Raw genomic sequence first — 27,712 nt, 5'->3', positions numbered from 1 at the left:
CTTTTAGCCACAAAATTTATTAACTCAAATTTGTTTAATATTTATTTTAAAACTACGAAAAACTACTACAATTTATAGAAATCTAGAGTAGCAGTTACTGTTAAAAAATAAATAAATAAAATGTGGCATAACATAAGGCGCAATAAATGAATATAAGGTTGCCACATCTGTTTGAAACAATTCAATAATCGTTAACAAATATGTACTTAACAGAAGAGTTTGCTACACAAAAATGCAATTTCTGAACAGTTTTTAATGATATACGGCCATAATCTGTATTTCGATTAATTTTAAATTAAAAGTGAAAATGTTTTTAGTTTATCGATTTTGTTTTACTCTAAAACATTAACATTTCACATAATTAAGAGATTTATTTTTATACCATTCACCTTCGTGATAAGTTTGCCATTCCGTTTGTAATTTCTACATTTTCCATTTCCGACCCTATAAAGTATATATATTCTGAATCATTATAGATAGCGTAGTCGATTAAGCCATGTCCGTCTGTCCGTCTGTTGAAATCAATTTTCTGAAGACCCCAGATATCTTCGGGATCCAAATATTCAAAAATTTCTTCTATAACTTTTTGTATAATATATATTGTTTATTGATCATTTTTTATCTTATGTTGTAGCATAAGATAAAAAGTGTGAACATAGCATAATGTTTTTTTTTATTTATAAAGGTTTTTTTTAGATATTTATAAATTTTAATGTGTTTTGCGGAAGTGGTCCATATATGGGAGCTATAACCAATTATCGGCTGATCTTCATACAATTCAGTACATCGAGTTATGTATAATATATGAGGATTATTTGTGTGAAATTTCAACTCGATAACGAAATATTCAGAAGTGAACTTTATATGGGGGTTATGTTAAAATATGTTGCACAGTGGAAATAAATCTATAACTTCTTAACCTATAATCTGATTTTAATACATTAACGCCCATAAAAATCTATAAAATATTTTACAGAAGTTAGTTTGAAGTAGTGATTTCTGCCTACTGTTAATTTTGTTACTATCGGTCCATAATAATATATATCTCCTATATAAGGCCTACATCCAGAAAAATTAATTTCGAAATCCCGCTATAAAACTTATTTCCATATCCAAATTTGAGTCAGAATTAAAAAATACGTTTAATGATTGTCCAAATATATTTGTATACACATTTTAATATACTCTTTTCCTCGACTTGTGTTGTGTGAAGAAAAATGTTTAAGTAAAACAGAGAGCTAGCTATATTCGGCTGTGCCGAATCTTATATACCCTTCACCAAATTATACTTCAAAATACAAATTTTAAATATTTTTAGGTAAACAAAATTAATTTCTTTCTGAACGACCCAAGGTGTTACAGGACCTAATTTTTCAGCACTTACTTTCAGATTGCCCTTTAAAATTTGTAAGTAGTCTCGGCTGTTCATTGTAATTGCAATGAATACAAGATTGCCAGGTCCTGCAGCTGACATACAGCCTTGTAATTTTCCACGAAATCAATTTTAATTTTCAAAGTTGTGTGGACCGATTTTGCTGATTTTAAATAGGAAACTTCTCGAAAGCATGTCTGACAGAATTATTGAAGATTTGGATCCCGAAGATATCTGGGGTATTCAGAAAATTGATTTCTACAGACAGACGGACAGACAGACATGGCTTAATCGATTCCGCTATCTATAATGATCCAGAATATATATATTTTATAGTGTCAGAAAATTATATTGTGGAAATTACAAACGGAATGACAAACTTATATATACCCTTCTCACGGAGGTGAAGGGTATAATAACTAGTATTTCTAACAATATATAAAATACTATAATATAACTTTAAATTGCGTTGTCCGAACCCACATAATCCGGTCTAAACCCCAATAAAACACTGAATACAGATGAATATTCTATTGTTTATATCAACGTAGTTTCTATAATTCTCATTATATTTATAAGGAGGGTATTTAATATTCGGTACAGCCGATTATAGTACTCTAACTTCTTTTATGTTAACAATTCCGCTAGCAAAGTATAACATTTCTTTTATTCATGGTCATTTTTGTTTATGAATTTACGACCTCAGACAAGGTCTTTTCAATTGAAAGAAAAATGCTTAATCGGCACTATTTCTAAAAGAAATTTTAGATATAAAAGCACTGTAATTTAACAACAAAGATATTAGTGTTCAATAAGCGAATTAACAAAATCAAAATGAAAATTTCAGCTGCTATTATTATATTCTGTATTTGCATTTACTTTAATGTGGCCAACGGTAAAAGTGTAAGTTAATTTTTAGAGCACAAACTCTTTATTTTACTGTATATTAAGCAAAAAATAAAACTAACGTTCTTAATAGTTGAAAAGTTTCTATGGCAACTCAATAGACTACAGCAAAGGTCAACGCAAACCCTTAGCCAGTCCTTGGGGTAATGGTATACATGATAACTACAAACGCGCCAAACGCGAAATATCCAAAGGCATACAAGACTTTCAAGAAGTATTAAACAATTCCAAAGTAGAGTGTGTTAAAGAATTGAAAATGGATCCAAGCATTTTGGAAAAATCTCTGATGTATGAAGAGTTTCCCACAGACGAAGAGAAGTGTTTAATGATGTGTATGTTAAAGAAAACAAAATTGGTAAGTGTTTAAAAAATAACAAACTAAAATTTCCCATAACTAATGAATTTCACAATTTAGATGGAAAATGTTAATAAATTGTCAACAAATACTATTGCTCGTATTGCCGGCATGATCTCTGAAAATAATCCTCTGGTAGTGTCGATTGCTGTGGCCAAAGCCAATAATTGTAACACTTTGATCAGAGCCAATCATCCCTGCGAGGCGGCTTATCAGATCAATAAGTGTATTGGCAGAGAATTAAAAGCCCATAAATTAAAATTGTATTATTAGATCTCTAAGTGCAGAGAATGATAAACATTTGTAAATTAAATTTGTTTGTATTAAATATTTTTTAAAATAATGAAATACAATTTACCCAAATTTTTTAAATAAAAATAAATAAATTATATATTTTGTTATAGTATAAAAAAATAAATTATTGTTTAATTTAATGTAGAACTCTTAAATCGCATGTTTATAAAATAAAGGCTATTAGGTTTAATATAAGCAAACACCCATAGCTCTTGAACGTAGAGTTTCCAAAAAACCGAAGAATTTCAAAACCGTGGTTTCGGTTTTAAAAAATTTAAAACCGATCGGTTTCTGTTTTTGATAATTTATTAAATATCTAGTGTTATAGAAACAAAATCCGTTGATAATATAGGAAAAGCTAACAAATTTAAAATTCAAACTTGACGGGTGTTCAAGGGGATAAGGAAAAGTGGTACATTTTCTTTTAATGGTACTTTTTTAATATATTTAATTAGTTAGCTTATATACATTAAAGTTAGCTAATATGATTCCCAGTAAAGAAATAATCAACTATAGGGGGGGGGGGCTCAATGGTATTGTGATACCAAAAAAGGAGAACTAAACCAAATAAGAAGTACTTTTTCGTTCATCAAAATGGTACTTTTCGAATTTTCTATAATATTCAACATAGAATCAAGAAATTACTTTGATTTCAAACTTGATGGGATTCAAATGTGGAAAATTGGTACATTATTTTCTAATGGTACTTTTTATTATATATTTTTTTTTTATCATTTATTTATTGTATCTTCATTATTTAATGAACTAACAATAAGTGGTTCAAATCTTATTATTATTTAATTAGTCCAGCCAGTGCCGGACGAAAAAATTTTGTATTCATGGTTGTTTTGGTTAAATTGGCATTCTTCCTTCTATATTAGGTCTGCTGTGTCCCTCCTTCTTAATCGAGTGTGGCCACGGTTATGTAATATGTTGCGGGCCAGCGGGTTTGGGTGAACTTCAAGTTTTTTAAAATATTTTTGTACATTTTTCGAGATTTCAGTTTTTACAATGGGCACGTTTAGATCTTTGTGTATATTCGCGTTTTTGATATACCAGGGGGCAACTGTGATCATTCTTAGAAACTTGTTTTGGCGTCTTTGGATCTTTTCTACATTTGACGCTGAGGCCGTGTCCCAAACTGTATGCCATAACACCATATCGGTTTTATGATCATGTTATAAAGTAGAAGTTTACAATCTAAACTAAGCGTGGAGTTTCTGCCAATAAGCCAATTAATTTGAATTGATTTCAATTTCATTTGAGTCAACTTTGCATCTATATGACTTTTCCATGTAAGGCGACGATCGAGATGTATTCCGATTTATTTCACATCCGATTGTTGAATTATTGTTTGGTTATTGATATGAATAAGGTATGGTTATTGCCATACCTTATCAAACGCTTGAGAGATGTCGATGAAGAGTGCAGAACAGTATTTCTTTTCTTCAAACGCTTTTCTCACCATATTTACAAGTCTATGGGTTTGTTCGATAGTACTGTGTTTTCTTCTAAATCCAAATTGATGATTCGGAATACAATTGTTTTCAGTTAACATCGGGTACAACTTGTTCATAAGTATCTTCTCAAATAGCTTTGATATATTAGACAATAGGCTGATGGGTCTGTATGATTCTACTTTTGTGTGATCTTTTCCCGGCTTGGATATCATGGTAACCAGTGAAACCTTCCATTCTGGAGGATAATATTCAAGTCGTAATATAGCATTAAAAATAAAAAGAATTATTTTTATTGCTATCCGGGGTAGCTCCATAAGCATCTTGTTGCTGATCTTGTTCATACCAGGCGCTTTCTTGGGATTTAAATCAACAATAGCATTTTCGATCTCTCGAATCTCAAAACGTAGGGGTACGGCTGCTCCAAAATGGGGTGCAACAGGTGGCAACTCAATTGCTTCGTTTGATGTGTTTGGTGTAAATACTTTTTTTAAATGATTAACAAACAGATTCCCTTTTTCAGTATCATTTCTTGCCCAACTGCCACTTGAATTTCACAAGGGGGACTTACATATAACGGGTCTTTTAAGACTTTTTGTTGCTCTCCATAATGAGTAATCCGATTGCGGGGTTGCGTCCAGGCTTTCTAAATATTTATTCAATGATTCCATTTTTCGAAATTCCAAGAGCTTTTTAATACAATCTTTAAGCTTCGATTTTAGTTGGGGGATCTGTGCAATTGCCACTCTCTTCGAAATCTTCTTTTTTCATTTAAGAGCCGTTCGACATCTGCAGAATTAATTCTATTATATCTGATTTGTCGGGGGGTTTGGGTAGCATGTTGAGCAGCCAGTTTGAGATTTTTATCGAAATTGATAAGAGAGTGATCGATGTTTTCTGGTGTTCTTAGCGGTATGTTTTCCGAGCAATGTGTACTGAGGTATTTTTTATATTTGAGCCAATTTATTCTTGTGCCTGCCATCGCTAAATTACCAGTCGGGGATACAATTTCTAGGGGGCTCAATAAAGTAAGTGATTTTTATTATATTAAATTATTTTACTTATGTACATAATAGTTGACAATAGTGCTATTTCTTTATTGTAATAGTACTTTTGGATGTACTACTGAATGAGTTAGAATTCCAAAAAGGTGACTTTAGTGGTACATTTCTTTGGAAGTTTCAATAATAATGGGCCCAGAAATATGAAATTAGGCTGAGTGGGAATACAAAATGTGAGCCTTTGTGGTACTTTTTTAATTCTAATAATACGTATCGAATGAACTAGAATCCACATTACAATGAACCAATAAACTTGAAACTAGAGACATGTAATCCTGAATTATTAATAATGCACAAAGGAGGACTTAATAGTACTATTTCTTTTTCTAATTGGGGTGGCGAAGCGCACCCCGTCAGCCAGTACACCATACTTTTATTGGATATTTGAAAATATTTAAGTCTTTGTTAAAAAAACTTTGCATTCTATTTTTTAAATTAAATAAATAAACAGTCATTTGAATTTTAATTGTCAGGAAATACTTGGATGAAAAAGTTTGTTTTTCATTTCTAAATTTTTAATCTTTCTACTAAAAATAGATTAAAATTAAAAACCGAAGAATAATTGTCGGTTTCGGTTTTAGGCCTTGAAAAACTGCGGTTTCGGTTTCGATTAAAACCGAATATGAAACTCTACTTGAACGTTATGACCTTCTTCTGCCAATTTGATTATAATCCCACCTCTCCAAAAAATATTGTAAATCAACTGTTGTTTTAGAAGAAACTAGAAAACATCTGTTTCATATTGCATCTCGATCTTGATTTTAATATACAGTGTCAGACAAAGTCGAGAACCAACCTTCAATGTTAATACATGTAATGGCATTTCGGCTGGTTCCAAGGAATTAAAAAATTCAGTATGGAAATTTCTTTTTCATGCACCTAATATGCAGGAGTAAACAAAATTGTTTATCACAGACCGAAAATCAAAAATCTGACTTTACACAGTTACCCAAAAGGCTTTTCTGAAGATTCCATGAAAATTTCATCAAAATCGGTCTAGCCATTTTTGAGTCCATCCGGAACATACATACACAAATCCATTTTTATGAAATATAGTGCATTAGCGGTGTAATGTAAAAATTGGATTTTTACACGCCCTCCGCCCACAGACCAAATATCAAAAATCTGACTATACAGTGTTACCCACTGGGAAACTCTGAAGATTCCCTGAAAATTTCATCAAAATCGGTCTAGCCGTTTTTTAAATATATAGATGGCATTAGCGGTATAATGTAAACATTTTATTGCCACGCCCCTCTGCCCACATACCGAAAATCAGTGTTACCCGCCAGACTATTCTGAAGGTTCCCCGAAAATTTCATCAAAATCGGTCCATCATTTTTATATATATTGTTACGAAATTGTACTTGAATTCAAACATAACGATTTTAACGGCTGATTTAAAAGTTGCATAATACTGTTTACATAGTTTGTTTAAATGGGTTGTTATCTATGTCAAGTTCAAATATTTGCTGCAAGTTTTTGCTAAGTTTTGAGTTTTTTAATTAAAATGGCAGAGTGTTTTTTATTATGGCTTCATACCTTTGTGCAAAAATTATAAGGAGCATTGAATTTTGGCACCGAGAATTATATGGACTAAATTAAGAAAAAAAATAAATTTTATCGAAATCGTTCACGCTCAACGGTCAACGCCCTATCCAAGAAAAAGTCTAGAAATTTGGTACATACATTTTCTGAAACAAAAAAAGAACGCAAGCTAAGTTTTAATAAAATCGGCCATGCCCACCGCATTCCGCCCATGCAATCCAAATCGATTCTTTCGCATACAATTTTTCCTATTCAAGCAAAAGTCTAGAAATTTTGTACATACATTTTCTGAAACAAACAAAGATCATGACCTGGTATCTCCGGAACTATTTGATCCAGTAATCCAAAAGTTTGTATTTGTCTTCGGCATGTAGAATACAATTATACCCAATTTCGTCAAGATTGGAGAGGGTCAAGTCCAAAATGTATATTTTGTAAAAACAACAAATTTTAAAATTTAATGAATTAATTATATTTAAATATATATAAATTAACAAAAAAAAATAAGAAATTCATTCTCAATATTTTATGTTTTTAAAGTTATTAACAAATCGCCGCTAGATTGGGTATTACGGCCACTGTGCGATGGTCACAAATAACTTGTACTTTTTTTGGGGTACTGTAACGTTTGCTTCATTCTAGTTACAGCGAGAGTAACATATTACATTTTAAAATGAACTGATATAGTAAAGTAAAATAAATATTTAAACCAAAAACTATAATTATCATTGAAAAAGGAAAGTGCTGATGATACAATTAAAAATGATATGAATTCATTTTGTTAGAATTACATTCACAAGTTTAATAGAAATGGGTAATTTTTTTTTAATAACAATTAAATATTTTAACTTACTCAAAATCTATATTTAAAAGTTTTAAAAACATGTAATTAGATCATTGCAATGATTAAATTAAAAACACTAAGGGTGGATTTTTCACATTTTGTTATCAAAACAGCCAGTAATTTATGAATAAGAACAAGATAATTGAAGCTGGATGTGTGTGTTGAGAAAGTAAATTGAAACAATTCCGGATTTAATATATTTTCAAATCTCTTTAATCTTACTTAGCATTGAAATTATCCATTTTTATTTTAGTAAAATTGTTTTTATGCTAAATTCCCAATTTAATTGATAAATTCACTGAAATTTATTGTTGGGGGATAAGCTAGTTAGTTCCCTATAGTTGAAATTAACATTGGTATCAACAATTATCAAACTTGTTTTCATTTAAAATATTTAATGTAAAGTTAGCTTTTCATAAAGTATAAATTCCTTTTCATAAAGTATAAATCTTCTTAGTAATTTTTTAGATAACATAAAAAGAAAAAGTACTTTTTTGCCAAAAACTAGCGAAAAATCGCCTTTTTAAAAATTTTTCAATTCAAATGCATATAACTTTAGAGTCAGTCATGATTTTTAAACAAGTCTTTTTTTGTTTCACATATAAATTTGTTATTAGTCTAATAAAAAAAATGGAGAAAATCGAGAAATAGTTAGACCGTCTGTTATCAAAAAAATGGTGGGTACAAATGTGGATGTGTCTCGAAAAATCCCGGCATATATTAAGAAAGAGATAGAATTAGCGATTTGAACTACGATTAGTAGAGAGTATAAGCTTTTTGCTCTAATAGTAAACTAGCTAAATTATACAAGAACACAGAAAAAACTATTTCTTAAACCGTTTCAATTCAAATATTTGTCACATATTGAACTGGTTTCAATTATTTCATAATTAAATCAAGTATTCATTTGCTCAAAAACTAAATTTCTTGATATTTTCTATTGAATTTTGAGTTTTGAATTTGATTAATTTGACAATTGAATATACAATTTTCGTTATTGGTTGAATTTCAAACACAAAAATTATTGAATAGATTATTTTCGTAATTAAAAACACATTTTTGTTATTTTTTGTGTTTCAATTACGAAAATGATCTATTCAATAATTTTTGTATTTGAAATTCAACCAATAACGAAAATTGTATATTCAATTGTCAAATTAATCAAATTCTATAGAAAATATCAAGAAATTTAGTTTTTGAGCAAATGAATACTTGATTTAATTATGAAATAATTGAAACCAGTTCAATATGGGATAAATGTTTGAATTGAAATATAATTTTTTCTGTGAAGTTACAGCTCATACTAAAAAGTCGTAGCAGCTTGGCAATATACAAACGGTTAACCACTTCACTACCAATTTCATGATCTAATTTGATTTCAATCAGCCTTGGGAAATAACAAGTAAGAGAGCTATATTCGGTTGAGCAGAATCTTATATACCCTTCGCCAAACTGTACGTTAAGAAAAAGATTGTAAACATTATTGGTGAAAAAAATTTTATTAGTGAAATTGAGCCATTGTACGATTTTAAATAGCAACCAAGCCGGAAATATAGCTAATATATTGATGTATGAATCATGTATGTAAGTTATTTGGTGGCTACGAATAGTTGATTTCAACATACAGACGGATAGACGGACTATGGCTATATCGACTCCGCTATCTATAACGATCAAGAATATGTAGAAATTACAAACGGAATGACAATCGTATATATTATTGCCACTATTGGCGAAGGGTATAAAAAAAACTACATACTCGATCATTGAAGGGATAGAGTTACATGTAAAACTTTACCCATTCAATGATCGTGTATTTAGTTTTAATCAATTTCAAAATGTATGTAAATTCCATTAATAAAATGTTTAAATATATCTGATAAAAAAAATAAACAAATATTGTTATTATGAAAAACACGAATATTCGAGCAATTAATTAATTAATGAATTAATGGAACATAAAACTGTATATAAATGCCAAATTGCATTTCAGTTGCTATTAAGTTGTAGTGAAATTTAATTTAAAAATTACAAATTGGAAAAGGAACGAAATTAAGGAAACACTTTCGAGGAAAGTGTTAAAACAGCAAAACCAACATGAATTTATTGCCGAAATTGTTAATTTGTTTTACCATTATCGCTTTGACTTATGTAAGTTTTTAAAGCCAAACTAGCAATTACTGAAATCAATTGATATTTATTTTTCTTTTAATAAAGGCTGATGATGATGGCATGTCTGTAAAAGATATTGCGGAAGCATTAATGTCATTTGGAGAAGATTGTGATCCGAAACCGGATGAAGGTAAATATTGGCCTAATTGTTTAAAGGTCTATATAAAAATATAAATATAAATCTATTTTTCCTTCTCCATAGAGCATATTATCGAGGTGGTTAAAAATGTTCAAGATGCCCAATACACTTCGAAATGCTTTAGGCATTGTTTAATGGCTCAATTTGATTTGGTAACTTGCAGTGGATCTATTAAAAATTATTGCCATAGCAATTCACTTTTTTAATTCAATTTCAGATACAAGAAGGTTCTCAGGTAATGGATAAAGAGAAAACCCTTGATATGATGGGTTCAATGTTTTCAGATCGTAAAGATGATTTAGGTGAAATTATCGATGAGTGTAATAGTAAAAATGAGGCCATTGCCGATAAGTAAGTTAACAAACTCTTAAGTTAAAACTCTTAAGGTTTCAACATATTCCTAATTCTCTTCAATAGATGTGAAAATGCCCATGCTCATGGCATGTGCATGATGGATCTAATGAAAGAACGTGATTTTGATATACCCGATCTAAAGGATGAGTAATAATGACAAATGCAAATAGCCGACCAAAACGCCAACTCCCTCCAGTTTACCTGATAACGACTTGTAATACTTGACTAGATATTTTGAATTTTCGGTTTTAATTTCAACTTCTTTTGAATAATTTGTATTAATCAGCATTAAATCATACGGTACCTCAGAGTAGAGTTTATGTATTATATTTTAAGGTTTAAGTGTTTAATGTTAAGTTTTATCTATTTTTTTTACAAAATAAATGTACATGAATAATGGTGTGGTTAAAAAATTGTGAGATATTTCGAAAATTATTTAAAAACTGTCGCAGAAGTTAATATTTTGAAATCGTTTCCTGATCTGAAGAAAATTGTTTAAATATAATTGGTTATTTTTAGTCGATTACAAGAACAATATTCAAATCTTGAGGAAAATCGCGAAAGGGCATCTTCCTTCGAAATATCCGAAAATACAACTCATACTTTCAAATTACGTCCTTCGGGACAACAAATTTCGTAAATAATGTCGGCTTCATACCCACATTTAAAGCTCGAGACCAAATGTACCACAGAATTGGAGCATTGCTCTCGCTTCCCAATGATGATGCAAAGTTCCTTCAAATTTATTTCACTGGAAATGAAGCTACAGAAGCCGAACGCTATAGACGAACATGTGTGTACATTTGCTTCAAGACCCTTCTGCCGAAACATTCTTAAAACAATTGTTTGACATCGGAAATGAAAAAATTACAATAGATCCCGCCACAAATGAGATTTTGTTCCCTCGAACTTCTGCCAAATGCAAATGAATATTCAAGCCGTTTTCGACAAGGTATTTCCAAGTCATACAACCAACATCAAAAATTCAGATTGGCTGAATTTTTAAAAACTGGCGCAGAAGTTGATATTTTGAAATCGTTTCCTGATCTGAAGAAAATTGTTTAAATATAATTGGTTATTTTTAGTCGATTACAAGTACAATATTCAAGTCTTGAGGAAAATCGCAAAAGGGCATCTTCCTTCAAAATATCCGAAGATACAACTCATACTTTCATATTACGTCCTTCGGGACAACTAATATCTTAAATAATGTCGACTTCAGAATTGGATCATTGCTCCCGCTTCTCAATGATGATGCCAAGTTCTTTCAAATTTATTTCACTGGAAATGAAGCTATAGAAGCCGAACGCTATAGACGAACATGAGTGTGCATTTGCTTCAAGACCCTTGTGCCGAAACATTATCAAAACAATTGTTTGACATCGGAAATGGAAAAATTACAATAGATCCCGCCACAAATGAGATTTTGTTCCCTCGAAATTCTGCCGTTTTCCACAAAATTCAGATTGGCTGTGGCAATTTTGGCACCAAAAAATTATGATATCAACAAGCTCAATGAGCAAATTCAATTGAAACTGCCTGGCGAAACAATGAAATAAAAATAGATTGACACAGCAATGAACGAAGAACCAGCTGTCAATTATCTTACTAATTTTTATACCCTTCATCTTCGTGAGAAGGGTATATATAAGTTCGTCATTCCGTTTGTAATTTCCAAGATATAATTTTCCGACCCTATATATATATTCTGGATCCTTATAGATGGCGGAGTCGATTAAGCCATGTCCGTCTGTTTGTTGAAATAAAATTTCTGAAGACTTCAGATATCTTCGGGATCCAAATCTTCAATAATTCTGTCAGACATGCTTTCGCGAATTCTGTCAGACATGCTTTCGGACAAATGGCTGAGATATGAGGAAAAAACCAGGACAACCTCGATTTTCGACCTACATATATCTGGATTACTAAGTCATGAATTTAGACAATATGGATATCTAATGATAGATATTTCATAGATATAAGAGTATATAAGACCATAGTAAGTTGGACCTACAATGGGTCAAAATCGGAAAAAATATTTTTTAACCCGAATTTTTTTTCACCAAAAAAAATTTTAAAAATAAAAAAATGTTTTTTAAAATTAAAAAAAAAAAATTTACAATTTAAAAATTTAAAAAAAAAATTAAAAAAACAATTGCAAAAAAAAATTTTCCAAAAAATAAATTTTGTTTATCTAAAAATATTTAAAAATAGTATTTTGAAGTATAATTTGGTGAAGGGTATATAAGATTTGGCACAACCGAATATTGCTCTCTTACCTGTTTTAATTAATTGGAACCAGCCGGAATGCCACCACATGTATTAATATTGAATGTTGGATTACCGATTATGCTTATTAACACACCGAAATTATGCAACGGAACGAGATTGACATCAACAAATGTTCACCAAATTTAATTGAGGCAACAATCATCGGTGGCAGATTCAAAGGCGTTCTGAATCCACGCATACCGATGATTTCCAACTACATACCATTTCAATTCAAGCGGTTCCTGTTCCTGTTCCCGTTTCGTCTTGCCTTTGCTATAACCATTACGTTGACTATGGCTGGCTTAAATTTAGAAAATGAGCGAATTCACTTAATCTATCTTCTGTCTATATATATAAAAATTGAAGTTTGTATGTACACTGATGGACAAAATTCACCGCCATTTCCTCTTTAGGATGTGTAAAGGATCGCCACGGTACGTATTTGTAAATTAGGTTAAGTTAAAAAGACTTGTTTTAACTGAAGTATAATTAAATTGAATTATTGTTTTTGTTGAAAAAATAAAATTTTGTGTTTCAATTATATTTATAACGTGGTAGTCCTTTAAACATTCTGAAGGGAAATGGCGGTGACTTTCGTCCATCAGTGTATGTATGTGGGTATCTATGTTCCGAATGAACTCAAAAACGGCTGAACCGATATTGATGAAATTTTCAGGGAACTTTCAGAATAGACTAGCGAGTAACACTGTAAAGTCAGCTTTTTGATTTTCAGTCTGTGGGCGGAGGGGCGTGGCAAAACCTAATTTTTACATTATACCGCTAATGCCATCTATATATATGAAAAACGACTGGACCGATTTTGATGAATTTTTCAGGAAATCTTCAGAATAGCCCAGCGGGTAACACTGTATAGTCAGATTTTTGATATTCGGTCCATGGGCGGAGGAGCGTGTAAAAATCCAATTTTTACATTATACCGCTGATGCCCTATATTTCATAAAAATGGATGTGTGTATGTATGTTCCGTATGAACTCAAAAATGGCTGGACCGATTTTGATGAAATTGTTACGGAATCTTCAGAAAAGCCTTTTGGGTAGCAGTGTATAGTCAGATTTTTGATTTTCGGTCTGTGATAAACAATTTTGTTTACTCTTGCATATTAGGTGCATAAATAAGAAACCAGCCGAAATGCCACTACATATATTAACATTGAAGGTTGGATTACCGACTTTGTCCGACACTGTATATTAAAATCTATATGCAATATAAAACAGATGTTTTCTAAGAGCCAGCAACGCGGACCGGGTTCAGCTAGTTATGTATAAATTCGAAAACAATCAATCGATTATTATTCTCAATATCTCATTCTGTTTCTATTACATGTGGCTTTGAGAGAAATCCTTGAATCTGAATAATTTCAGCCGTTTTCGATTTTTCATGATTTTTTTTAAAACAAAAAATTGCTATTTCCACGTAAAAAATTTATTTTTTGCTTCAATTTGTTATTACTGAGTCTATTGAAACGCAATATAGATGTGAAAATTTGTACATAGCATGGGGAAAGTGTTTTCAAAATTCAATCAATCGAAAGAAGAACATTAACATTAAATTTTGTGAAAATGAGCGAATTCACTTACTTGTGAATAAATTCGAAAAGAATCCATCGATTTTTATGGTCGATATCTCATTTTGTTGCTATTATACGTGGATTTGCAATAAAGCAATTTCAACCATTTCTGCCGTTTTCGAATTTTCATGAGTTTTTTTAAAATAAAAAATTATATCGATAACTTTTTTTGTGGAAACCTAATGTTTATATTTATATAAATAAAACATTTTTTTATAGAAACATTGTTGTACCATTTTGAATATCACTTAATTTTCTACATATATATGTAGATTTTTGTGATCTTTTTTTATGGTTTGTGATTTTCTTATGAATATAATTTTTTAATTAGAACTTGAGACGAAATTAAAGTACATTGACATTGTAATTGTAGCTACAATATTGTACAGACGTAAAAATTTGATATGAGTAATATTTGTATTGAACATATTATTAAAACAACAAACATTTGATTTATTCACAACAATCTGTTTCGTGTATCTTGTATTAAATTATTTTTTTTGTTTATTTGTTTGAGAACATCCAGTGTTCACAACATATTGTAGTTTGTATTTCGAACATCAAAAATCAATGATGAATATGAAAAACAGTATTCGGAAGTAGGAAATATAATGAAAAATAGAACAAAAAGCCTTAAAAGACCTGTCTTTGGTGGTTGGGCAAGAAATGATACTGTTAATCATTTGAAACTGTTGTACCCCATTTTGGAGCAGCCGTACCCCTACGTTTTGCGACTCGAGAGAACTAAAATGCTATTGTTGATTTAAACTCCAAGAAAGCGCCCAGGATAAGATCACTCAAAAATAGAATCATACAGATCCATCAGCCTATTGTCTAAAATTTTAATGCTATTTGAGAAGATACTCCAGAACAAATTGTATCCGATGCTAATTGTAAGCAATTGTATTCCGAATCATAAATTTTAATTTAAAAGAAAACACAGTATTATCATTCTCGATAATAGAAAATCGTTTGAGGAAAAGAAATATTGTTCTGCTCTCTTCATCGACATTTCTCAAGCGTTTGATAAATTATGACATGGTGGTTTAATATAAAAATATTGTCAGTGTAATTAAAAAATAAACAAAGTCTACTCATTTTCCATTGAACATTTTAAATCTATAAAATATGTTGGTATATCTATTTTATGAACAGATCACTTGAGAGATTAGCAAGTTTGAAACTAAATCCAAAGGAAAACACGTAACTGCCCAATACACTATATTCCCATTATGATTGTAACACTTTCAAATTTGTTCAAAGTTTTTTAGTCAATACTATAACTTTGAATTTATCATTTACTTTTCTAACGAAATAATGAAGTAATATAATACCTAGTAATTTTACTAATAAATCATCCGTATCAATGATATTTAAATAAATATTTAGGAAATATTAGAGGTAAGTATATATTTGTTTTAACTTTGCATACGTACTTATTTTAAAATAAAATATATGTATATGTAAATACATATGTATATTGCATGACTTTGCATTTATCTGTCCCCTACTTAAAATAAGCAATATTTTTATTTGTTTTAAGTAATAATGTCATAGTCATGAATTAAAAATATACGATTAATATATATTTGACCGCTTTCGAATTCCGCATAAATTGTGAAAATGTTATTTACTATTGAGTCGAAATCTATAATATTAATTACCATGTTTGCAATTGTTCACATTTCTGAATTCTCCATGTGTATTTTAGAATTATCGTCGCACGGTGGCAACTTTCTGAGCGAGTTGTTTAGTTTTACCTAATTTATTTGACACGTAAAAAACATAAGGTAGACATGTTATATATCAATCGATAGAGAATTTTGTCTACTTTTCAAAAATGTATATAACTTTTGATAATTAAAAAATTCATGGAATACTTTTTTGAAAAATTTGACAAAAAATGCTTTTTATTGAATTTTGCATAGATACAAATTTTTCAAATTGAAATAAAATTTTTATTTATGAATATTTTTTAATGAAATTTCACAGTTATGTAGATTCTTCTATTTAAAATGGAAAAATAAAAACAAATTTTTAAATCTTGAAAAATCCCAAAAATGGGATTTTTTCGTTTTATGGCTATAATATCCATACCAGGGGCGGGGTTATCGGAACCCTTTACAAAATAATTAAGAACTTATTGGGCCATCTAAAATAGGTTACTATATTTTGATATCGAGTATGCGATTTGAGAATTTTTGCCCTAAAGTTGAATTTTATATAAAAAATAGGCATTTTTTGAATGGATCTGATCCCGTCGGTATCAAAAATTATAAATGTTTTTTCATTTAGAATATTTGGCGTAAAGTTAGCTTTTCAAAAAGTACAAATTCATTATACATCCTCTTAGAAATTTTTTAGATAACTTAAAAAGAATAAAAGTACTTTTTTGCCAAAATTGCAAATTTAAAATTTTTTTTAAATTCAAATGCATGTAACTTTGGACTCAGCCATGATTTTTAAACACTTCTTTATTTGATATATAGATCTATTGTTAATCCTATAAAAGAAAAATGGATAAAATCGGGGAATATTTGGAACCGCGGTCACCAAAAAACTGGAGTAGGGTGGGTAAAACTGTTGAAAATTAAATTTTCAAATGCGAATATCTCCTAAGCTATAAGAGATAATTGAACATACCCGAGTTGTCCTATATTGGGAACCTCTGGTCCCGCTCCTGGTGGAGCGGTCCAAATTCAAAACTTAAACGCGACTCATACCACTGTGTGATGTGTTATTAATTTGTTTCTCAGGTACTATATTTTAGTCAAATTTGAATTTCAGTGGAATAAAAGTGCTTAGGGTCAAAAGGGGTTAAACAAATTTTACTACCAGGAGAAAAGCCAAAGTGTCCTCTTTAAGCCCATATATACTTGTTGACCTGTTTTTACCTGTTTGTTGAACACTTGTTTCATTTGAATGAAATTACTCCCAAATTTTTTTTCTATTTTTATTTTACCTGTTCATATTTTGAAGATATTCCGCTAAAATTTGGTACATACATTTTTTTCGGCCCATTGAAACTGACTGAAATCGGTCCATTATTTCACCTAGCACCCATACAAATGTTCTCCCGAAATTATACTTTATCGGTCGTAAATGGTTAATTTATATATGTATCGACACAAATCCTAGTGCTAAATTTCCCAATTAATGATAAATTCACTGACATTTTTTGTTGGGGGTATTCGTATTTTCATACTAAATTCTATAAAAAATTAAAAAGTTCAATTTAGCTTTAAATTTCTCAATAACTGCTGAACCGATTTTAATGAAATTAAAACTGTAGAAAAATTCTAGAAGATATCTGTCCATCAAAAAAAAATTCTAAAATATCTTTATCGGTTCAAAAGTTACAGAGTTTTGGCCTATGAAAAACGATAATGAGTCACTGTGCGTCGTATATTTCAGAAATTTTAATCAAAAATACAATTAAAAGTGTTGAAAATAACAAATTAGAACATTTTGATGTACAACGGAAACCATTTCAAATCAGAGCTTCCAATTAACTAATTTAATTAACGGAATTAAAAACCGTCTGCCATTCATTTCATAAATTCATTCCCAAGATCTAATTATTTAGCTTCATTCAAAATCTTATTTTTTTAAAATAGAAATCAGTTATCGTTTTTCATAATGGAATTCATTCCATCTTTCGATGTTTAAATTTTTGTTAATTCAAATCTAATACAAATTGAAATTAAATATTTTTTCTTCATTCAGTTTTGTCTTGTTTATTTGCAAAATGAATTGAAAAAAAATTCTTAAGCCCTTTTGTAATAGATTTGACTTGAATAAAAATTGAATTCACGAAAATGTTAATGATATAAGGAATAAGTAATTAATTCTATAAAGAATGAATTCTCAAATGATTGAATTCAATACATTTAAAGTACAAAGGAATTAATCATATAAATTATTTCATAATTAACTTCTTAACGGAATGGAATTAAAATTTCGAATCTTTGTTTCAAATATAACTTGCTAATGTTGAAATTTTATTGGAAAATCATAAAATCCAATTGAACTCTGTATGATGTATTCCGTTCATCATTGACTAACAAATTGCCATTTCTCGTTAAACAAATTATATACAAGTAATTGAGGAAAAATGCAAGTTTTCTCAAACACTGTAATTTAAAAAAAAATTATTGTATTTCTGGTTTTGCTTCTAATAACAATGCATTTAATTATTTACTACTCGTATCATTTAATTTCAATAATTTACTAATATTTATAAAGAACATATTTAAATTTATTATATACAATTACTTGACGAATTTATGTAAAAGACTTTGAGCCAATTTAGTCTAAAAAATTATTTTTTTTTAAATATTTGCCCAAAATTCAAGGAAATACAAATCTAGTAATTTCTGATCTAAGGCAAGTGAAAATTGCATAAGCCGCATCACAGTTATTTTTAATGCCAACTGCAGCATCCTTACATTTGGCCAAACCTGCTCTATATTCGTCTTTAAAATGATCCGGCATTAGTATTTCAACTTGTTTTAGAGAACCTTCATATAAGAATTTGCCTTTTTTCATCTATAATAAAAATATATTTTACAGCAATTAATGTAAGTATTATAAATTGAAAGATATCATTGTTTGTATATTACCGTTTGCATCATTTCCAATATACAATTGACATAACACTTGGGATCCTTCTCATTGGGTAAGTTGCCTTCTCTAATACCATCAGCAATTTCCTTAGTAACCTTGGGGAATTTTGGTGAGCAAACGTCTCTCATTAGATTACCAGCGGCCCACATCTGCTCTTCGGTAGCCTGAAATTAAAAGTTTTGCTTAACTTTTGAAATAATTGTAAGAAATGTAAAATATGTATTTGTTCATAATTTCTCATAATTTTATTAGTTTTCTTTTTCCTTCTTGGACCAGCCCTCATACAATTGGTGGTGTTGGAATTAGGTAAATATCTGTTGTTAGGGAGGATAGCGAGAGTATTGCTTGTGGTCATTCGATTTGAACTTTCCTACATTTAAAGTATTACCTAGCGTTTACACATGCAAGTAACAGTTCGAAAAACACAATACATACATACTTTTGCACTAACACAATCACACATGCAGCCACTTGCAGCTCACTGCCTACTGAATTTAGGTGGACAGTGATTTTCGACACTTTCATACAAGTGATGACAAATAGAGTTGCCAATAAATAGCTTTTAAAAAATTTATCAGAAGGTGGTGAAATAATAATTATATTTTTAACTTATTTTATGTATTTTTGTAAAAGAAAATAGTACAAATGACCACTAATGCTTATCGTTTTCGTAAAAATAGCAATTTCATTAGTTTTAATAAATAAAATTGTTACTAATATCTATAAAAATTGTTAACCTAACATTTTCCCCAGAAATTTTTATATTTGAATATCATGGTAACACTTTATTGTTATGAATAAAAATAATAAAATTTGGTTTCAAGCCGCAAATGGACTTAAAAATAACAAATGCTGATATATAAAAGGTTTATTTATCGAATTAGCTGTAATATTCTTATATTTGTGGCATTTTGAAGACATCATTCTCCTTCGCTAACATTTACAAAATGAACTTTTACTTGCATGTGTAAACGCTCAAGCAACTTGTAGACATTTCGATGTATTTTCGACAATAATACGTATTATCAACTTTCATCAATCTACTTGCATGTGTAAACGCAGCGTTAGGAAGGATTCAGCAGGAAGTTTCTTCCACATACGGATATTACTGCCAATGAACCATATATGGATGAGTTCTTGCGTAAAAATCGTCTGGTATCGGGGACAAATTTACTAATTTCAGTAGAACACATACCAAGTAGCATGTATCGATAAAACAACAGGTAAATACATCACTGTCCTCTCCTTTACGCCGCACAGTGGCTCATTATCGTTTTTCATCTGCCAAAACTCTGTAACTTTTTAACCGATTGAGAATTTTTCTCCAGTTTTAATGTCATTAAAATCGGTTTAGCAGTTGTTGATCAATTTAAGGTTAAAAAGTTGAACTTTTAATTTTTGTATAGCATTTAGTATGAAATTGATTTTTTTTTTTATTTTTGAATCAGCTTTACTTTTAAAAAAGTTGTAAGCAGATAAAAACAAGTAAGGAAGTATGTTCGGCCATATAATACCCTACACTATAATTTATTTACGTGAATGATTTTCGGAAGATGGCATTAAGCTATGACTAATTATGGACCGATCATCATAAAATTAGGTGACATTAATTCAGTTTATATAAAACTTATTTGGAGCAAAATTTGTTCGGGAGAACATTTCGAGTCCTTAGCGCCAAATTATCGTAAGCGACATTTTTAAAATTTTTGTTTTATTGCAGAAATTAAAATTTGATGGACCGACTGATGTTTTAGCGTTCTCAGAATATCAAAATTGTTAATAACATCAAAAATATAGGGGGTAAGATCTTATCGTAAGTCAATGTTTATCTTTTATATGTAAACAAATTTTATCGTAAGCGACACTCAGTGGTATAGAAAAAAAAGAGGGAAATAAATCTGTAACTTCTAAATGGTTAGATTGGTTTGAATGAAATTTCTCATGCGCAAAGAAGAAGTGTTGTCGAGTTTAAACTTTGAACGTGGACCTCATGGGCCCACCAGGGGCGCGACCAAGGGCCCTCAAAGTAGGACACCTCGGGTATGTTACTTTTTTAAAACGATATTATTTCTTGGTTTGAGTTCCGACTTCAAAAACATTATACATGTAGAATCTTCTCGTCGTAGCTATCAATTATCTATTATAGCTTAGGAGATATTTGCATTTGAAAATTAAATTTTCAACATTTTTACCCACCCTACTCCAGTTTTTTGATAACAGTGGGTCCGATTTTCTCTAGTTTTGCTTTATTGGACTAACAACACATGTATGTGTCAAATGGAAAAAGAATTGTTTAAAAATAATGACTAAGTCCAAAGTTATATGCATTTGAATTTAAAAATTTTTAAAAAGCAATTTTTCGCAAAATTTTTTAAGTTTTCATAAAATATTTTAAAGGAAAACCAATTTCAAAATTGTTGTTACCGAGACCAGATCCTTTCAAAAAACACCTATTTTTTATGTAAAATAAAAATTTAGGGGATCAAAATATAGTAACCGATTATAGGTGGCTCAATATGTTTTTAATTATTTTGTTAAGGGTCCCGATAACCCCGACCCTGGTATGGATATTATAGCCAAAAAAAATAAAAATTACCATTTTTTAAATTTTTCAACACTTTTTTTGGGAATTGCGGGATTGCTGATAATAAATTTCAAAATTCGTTTTTATTTATCCATTTTAAATAGAAAAATCTACATAACTATGAAATTTCATTAAAAACTATTTATAAATAAAAATTTAATTTCAATTCGAAAAATTTTTATCTATGCAAAAATTCAATAAAAAAATTTGTTGTCATATTTTTCTATAAAGTATTCCATGAATTTTTAATTGTCAAATGTTATCAATATTTTTGAAAAATAGACAAATAGCTTGAACGAGATTATATTATATCGCATCATAACATTTTTAATTCTATGTATAAATTTCTAAATAATCAAAAAAAAAACCTTCTCCTGTAAAATTTGTGTTTTGTCGCTTACGATAATTTGGCGCTAAGGGCTCGATTTGTATGGATGCTAGGTGAAATAATAGACCGATTTCCGTCATTTTCAATAGGCTTCGTCCTCGGGCCGAAAAAATGTATGTACCAAATTTTATCGCAATATCTTCAAAATTGCGACTTGTACTTTGCGCCAGTCATATGAACAGGTAAAATAAAAATAGAAAAAAAATTGGGAGTAATTTCATTCAAATGAAAAAAGTGTTCAACAAACAGGCCAACAAGTATATATAGGCTTAAAGAGGACACATTGGCCTTTCTCCTGGTAGTAAAATTTGTTTAACCCCTTATGACCCTAAGCAATTTTATTCCACTGAAATTCAAATTTGACTCAAATATAGACCTGAGAAAAAAATTAATAACACATCAGGTATAAACGGTACAGTGACAAATCATACCAGTTCTTAAAGACTATTATCCAACCAACATAACAAAACAAAATCATCCAATTATCGATAATAGTTTGCGAGTATATGATAATTTACTTCTGATCAAATTTACAAAAATCACATTTTTTTTTTTATAAAATTACATAAAATATTTGACTTTAACAGCATGCCACACACACAATTGACAATATTTGTATCTAATTTTGTTGGCTACCTTAGTTTTAGTATTGAATGGCATTAAATTTTTTGAAATCGGAGTTAACAAAAAGTGGAACTTTTGGCCGATGAAATTGAGATATGAGCCACCGTGCGCCGTCGATAAGCTCCAATCAGATGGTGTGAAGTACTTCCTTCTTTCAACGATATATATAGGAAAATTCAGAAAAGTTAATACATACACCAACAGCAATTAGTTTTGATAAAAATTAAACGCCTTGGAAATAGGGCATTCGCCAAAGGGTAATTAGCCTCTCCCTTTTTAGGAATTATAATCTGGCCCATGATTTTATTCATGTTGATAATCGCTAAAACCCTTTTAACAGTAATTAAAACTCATTCGTGATCGATCAGTGGTTGTACACTTTCCGACAAGAGAGAAGTACTTGCGAATGATTCAGCCAAAAGTTTTGCTTTATAAAGCAGCTAAATATCTGATCTTTAACCATTTTTAACGAATGGCCAGATGCCTTTGCTGCCCTAGGAGTGGTATGAACTTTAGCTGGTATGGATTTTTTTCGTGCCTTATTATTTTGACATACGAAGTTTTCGCCTTTTAGCGTAGCTAACCAGCCATGATTTGTGTCTAGGTCGCCCAAACTCTCCTATTTGAAAAAACATTGGAGACTTGATTCTATCTGCTGTTGTAATTACCTAGGACAATAAAATATTAATCCCAGGTTTCTGCATTGAGGTCAAGGAATAGTTTAGTACATAAATTCGTCCCCAGAATTGATGGCGTTCCTATGACTGTCGATTAAAACTAACATGTTCCAACTGCAATGCAGAAAGGTTTTTTCAATATGTTCCGGTGTAAACTCCAAACGTGTGATGATGATGATGTAGTTTGAATGATTCATCCGACGACATCTTGTAGGCTGCCTGTGACCAACCTTAAGACTGAGTTATAAGGATGGTCCTCAATGAAGCAGCATAATTTATCACTTATCGGTCTTGTAGACAGCCAATAATGTTTCTCTATCCTGCCGGCTCAAGATCTGATGATTGTTATCTATTGACTAGGACAAAAATTTGTCTGCTTTATGTCTGTCTGGTATTTGCGTTCTTCTGAAATCTAAACTTCTTCCCCATTGCAATACGTACGATAATCTATATATATATAACACAAAACATGTTTAAACCTATGTCCGTTATAGACTCTGAAACCATCCAACCGATTAGCTCCAAACCAAATTCATTGGAAAGGAAATTTTCTGAAGATGGTTTTGGACATCTAAAATACTACATTAGGTTCATTCGGTCCGTTCGTAAAGCCGATTTTCGAATTTTCCCTCACAAACATTTTTCCCAAATTTGAATTTTTGGAAATTCGAATTGTACTGAGGTAAAAATGAGTAAAACCGGCATCTCTATATCTCCGGAACTAATAAAGCTAGCAATAAAAGTCAAACTTAATATATGATATATGCAAAAAATAAGTGGACAGGTGAGTGGTACTTTTTGATTTTTGTACATTTAAGGGGATAAAACGGGTGAAACCCAGGTGTTAGTACTTTTTTGTATCCCATATCAAAGAAATTCATTTTAAATGGAATTGTGGAATCAAATGGATTTTGTCACTTTTTAGAAATTTTAACATATAAGGGATTAAAGTGATCCCTCATTTTGGTACTTTTTATACATTAATATGGTATAAAAATGTTTATTATAAAACCCCTCTATTAATAAAGAATTTTTAGCGTAGTAGTACAAGTTAAGTATAATGATCTGATTATCGATATCGAACTAATGCTCCTGTTTGCTTTCTAAACGAATGAAATCTGATTTACATTTCATTACCTCCACATCAATGCGAACGAGTTTTGAGCGACAAATCGAATTGAAACTTAACATTTTCATACAAAATTCGTAGTCTTTATTTGCAACACTTCGAACACAAAATGTGAAAGTCAGTCACTTGTTGTTGCGAAAACTTAAAACTTAGATGAATCCAATTACTTTGAGCTTCTGAAAGGTTTTTTCTGAAGCTCCTCGAAAACCTCGAAAAATTTGAACTACGCGATTTAAATCCTAATGGAGCCGGATGCTTTAAATTCGATCAGGTGGGTTTGGCATGGACTGCTATAACAAATAGGATAACAAAATAGGCGATATGTGACAAATTGACGGATGAAAACTATGACAGCAAATTTCTCGATTAGAAAACAGGTGGGTTTTGGTGAATTTGTCACCATATTTTATTGGTCGTTACTTCTACTAAACGATTTTACTATATAAATTTATTAAACAAAAATTTACTTATTAAAGTGAGTGCACAGCCTTAAAAACAATTCACATTTTCACTTGTAAAATATCACAACTTTTAATAAATATCTATTTAACCTAAACTTACACCACCAATAACATCCGATACTTTGCACATGCACAAAATGGCGCCAATTAAAAAAACCAAATATTGTTTTAAAATCATTTTTGTAACTCTAATTAAAAAGAAACACTTTCAATAAATAGCTTTTTCTCAATGCGTATATGAAATATTTTAAACGGAGTTCGAAGATGTTTTAAATACGTTTAAACAAAATCAATAGAAAGACAATTGCTTTATATACAAATTATATTTGAATATCGTGTATTGAGATGATTGTATATTTTATTGAAATGTTGCATGAATAGCTCAAAATCACAAACACACAAATTATAGAAACTTGCCAGCAGTTCTGAGTGACTGTTCCGAACTAGTGATTTTAGCTTTAATTTTAACATATTCGTATCCTAGGTGGAAGTCAATTGGCCCTACCTAGCTTACAAAATCTGAATAAAAATGGTACACTTAGAGACAATTGATTATTTCTGGTGGGTCAAATAATTACTTTCTAAAGTGCAGTACAAAAAATGTTTAAAGTGACTACACCCTAGATTACTTAGAGACATTTAAGTGACAATTGACTTCATGCTTGATTACCTGAGATGTATAAAATAACCAATTGACAAAAAGAGATACATTGGCTACTTGTAAAACTGCTGGGAAACGTATAACGCAAATATACATTATAAATTTAATATAGTATGTTTCATATATTTATTAAGAAATTATAAAACAAAAACAAAATAAGTACTATAAACAAATGTATTAAGTAGTTGAAACAATAAGAACATAACACATATAATTACACTTAGTCCTAATACAACGATATATTTCTGGTATTTCAGCGAATAAGATATTTTTACTTTGAAATTAAATAACACAATTTTGCAGCAGATTCAATAGAGGACTTTCCTAATTTTTTTTTTTTTAAACAAGTGAATAATTTTATATACTTAAATAATTTATTTTATATCTGAATCCAAAGACCCACTTTTGGGACAGAAAATCAGCAACTTTCTATGCAAAAAAGACAAATCCATTTTGAACTGATACGATTTCATATAGTGTAAACATAGCTTATCTCAAAATGTATTAGTCTTTATTCTCAAAAGCCTACTAAGTGAACTCAGGTCACATCCAAAACTCAGAGCCTTTATTACAGTCCAAATTATACCCATATATCGCTTGATAAAGTTGCCGTAGCCTCAAAATGCACACTACACCCATCAGACGACTGCGAAATAATCTATTTTGAAGCTCCAACCCAATTTGTTTAGGCCATAACGTTGGCTTAAGTATACACAGAAAAACAATTTTTTGGAAATCGGTTATGATTATTAAAATGTAATAATGTAACTGAATTTCAATATAGAGTGTTATAGTCACCCACCATCAATATGTGACAATAAAATACTTTTCTGATATAGGGGTAGGGTCAATTATGGACCGATTCTCACTAAAGTTGGTAGAAAGAATAATTACACTGTGCTAGTTGAAAAAACTGTCAAGCGGGGCACACGGTGGGTTAAACTAATTCGGGTACGCTGAATTCAGTGATGCTAACCGTTTTTTTAGGTTAGCTCGTATTTTTGAGATATACCGTTATTTCGAAAATGGAGGAGGTTGCACAACATATATTAGCATAACTCAATAACGGTTTAGTTTAGTGAATAAAATGAAAAAATTTCGAAATTCCGCAATAAAATTACCTTTAAGAAAGGCTTAACGTGTTTTTAATCATCGCAGTCGTTTTAGAAATATTATTTTTCTTGACAAAAAAAAAATTGTTTTTTAGCAAAATTTCGATTTTTTGTTTTTTAAAACGGCATGAAAAAATGGAAAATGAAGCTATGCTGTTAATTTAAGAGTATATAAACAAAACAAGCTCTAAATGATTAAAATCTGTCCACAACTATTTATTTTATTAACAAAAGATAAAGCAAATATCCCCTAATAACATTTTAACATTTTTTCCCATATTTTTTAAAAATTAATAAATTTAAAGAAATTTATTCATTTTTAAAAATTTTATACATTTTTGAAAAGAAGACAATTTCGTACAGAGTGTTATTATAAGACAATTATGAATGTTCAAGTCATTTTCTGAAGGCTTCCATGTATGGGGACTAGGGATAAATGTTGTCCGATTTTCGCCATACTTTACAGTATAATTTCAGAATATTTAGAACTAATTTGTTTTTTTTTTCATCATTTATTTATTGTATCTTCATTATTTAATGAACTAACAATAAGTGGTTCAAATCTTATATCTAATAATTATTATTTAATTAGTCCAGCCAGTGCCGGACGAAAAAATTTTGTGTTCATGGTTGTTTTGGTTAAATTGGCATTCTTCCTTCTAGATTAGGTCTGCTGTGTCCCTCCTTCTTAATCGAGTGTGGCCACGGTTATCTAATATGTTGCGGGCCAGCGGGTTTGGGTGAACTTCAAGTTTTTTTAAATATTTTTGTACGTTTTTCGAGATTTCAGTTTTTACAATGGGCACGTTTAGATCTTTGTGTATATTCGCGTTTTTGATATACCAGGGGGCAACTGTGATCATTCTTAGAAACTTGTTTTGGCGTCTTTGGATCTTTTCTACATTTGACGCTGAGGCCGTGCCCCATAACTGTATGCCATAACACCATATCGGTTTTATGATCATGTTATAAAGTAGGAGTTTACAATCTAAACTAAGCGTGGAGTTTCTGCCAATAAGCCAATTAATTTGAATTGATTTCAATTTCATTTGAGTCAACTTTGCATCTATATGACTTTTCCATGTAAG

At 30.2% G+C, this 27,712-nt stretch overlaps 3 protein-coding genes across 3 annotated transcripts; 2 read left to right on the top strand and 1 right to left on the bottom strand.

Moving 5' to 3' along the window:
* The first annotated feature begins 2,206 nt into the window (after positions 1 to 2,206).
* On the top strand, positions 2,207 to 2,906 carry Obp19c (Odorant-binding protein 19c). Its single transcript, XM_065510046.1, has 3 exons — positions 2,207 to 2,275; positions 2,352 to 2,633; positions 2,694 to 2,906. Exons 1-3 carry the CDS (start codon positions 2,207 to 2,209, stop codon positions 2,904 to 2,906), a joined length of 564 nt encoding a protein of 187 aa, XP_065366118.1.
* A 7,028-nt stretch (positions 2,907 to 9,934) lies between these two features.
* On the top strand, positions 9,935 to 10,653 carry Obp19b (Odorant-binding protein 19b). The gene is made up of 5 exons (XM_065509924.1): positions 9,935 to 9,988; positions 10,055 to 10,139; positions 10,212 to 10,300; positions 10,366 to 10,499; positions 10,566 to 10,653. Exons 1-5 carry the CDS (start codon positions 9,935 to 9,937, stop codon positions 10,651 to 10,653), a joined length of 450 nt encoding a protein of 149 aa, XP_065365996.1.
* An 8,057-nt stretch (positions 10,654 to 18,710) lies between these two features.
* Positions 18,711 to 19,146, bottom strand: Obp19a (Odorant-binding protein 19a). The gene is made up of 2 exons (XM_065508122.1): positions 18,985 to 19,146; positions 18,711 to 18,910 (listed from the first exon to the last, which is right to left on the bottom strand). Exons 1-2 carry the CDS (start codon positions 19,135 to 19,137, stop codon positions 18,713 to 18,715), a joined length of 351 nt encoding a protein of 116 aa, XP_065364194.1. The 5' UTR covers positions 19,138 to 19,146; the 3' UTR covers positions 18,711 to 18,712.
* Positions 19,147 to 27,712: the final 8,566 nt, after the last annotated feature.

Source organism: Calliphora vicina, chromosome 4 (genome assembly GCF_958450345.1).
Source record: "Calliphora vicina chromosome 4, idCalVici1.1, whole genome shotgun sequence".
Taxonomy (NCBI): domain Eukaryota; kingdom Metazoa; phylum Arthropoda; class Insecta; order Diptera; family Calliphoridae; genus Calliphora; species Calliphora vicina.
Note: the sequence above shows the minus strand (reverse complement) of the source record. Positions and strands in the feature narration are given on the sequence as shown.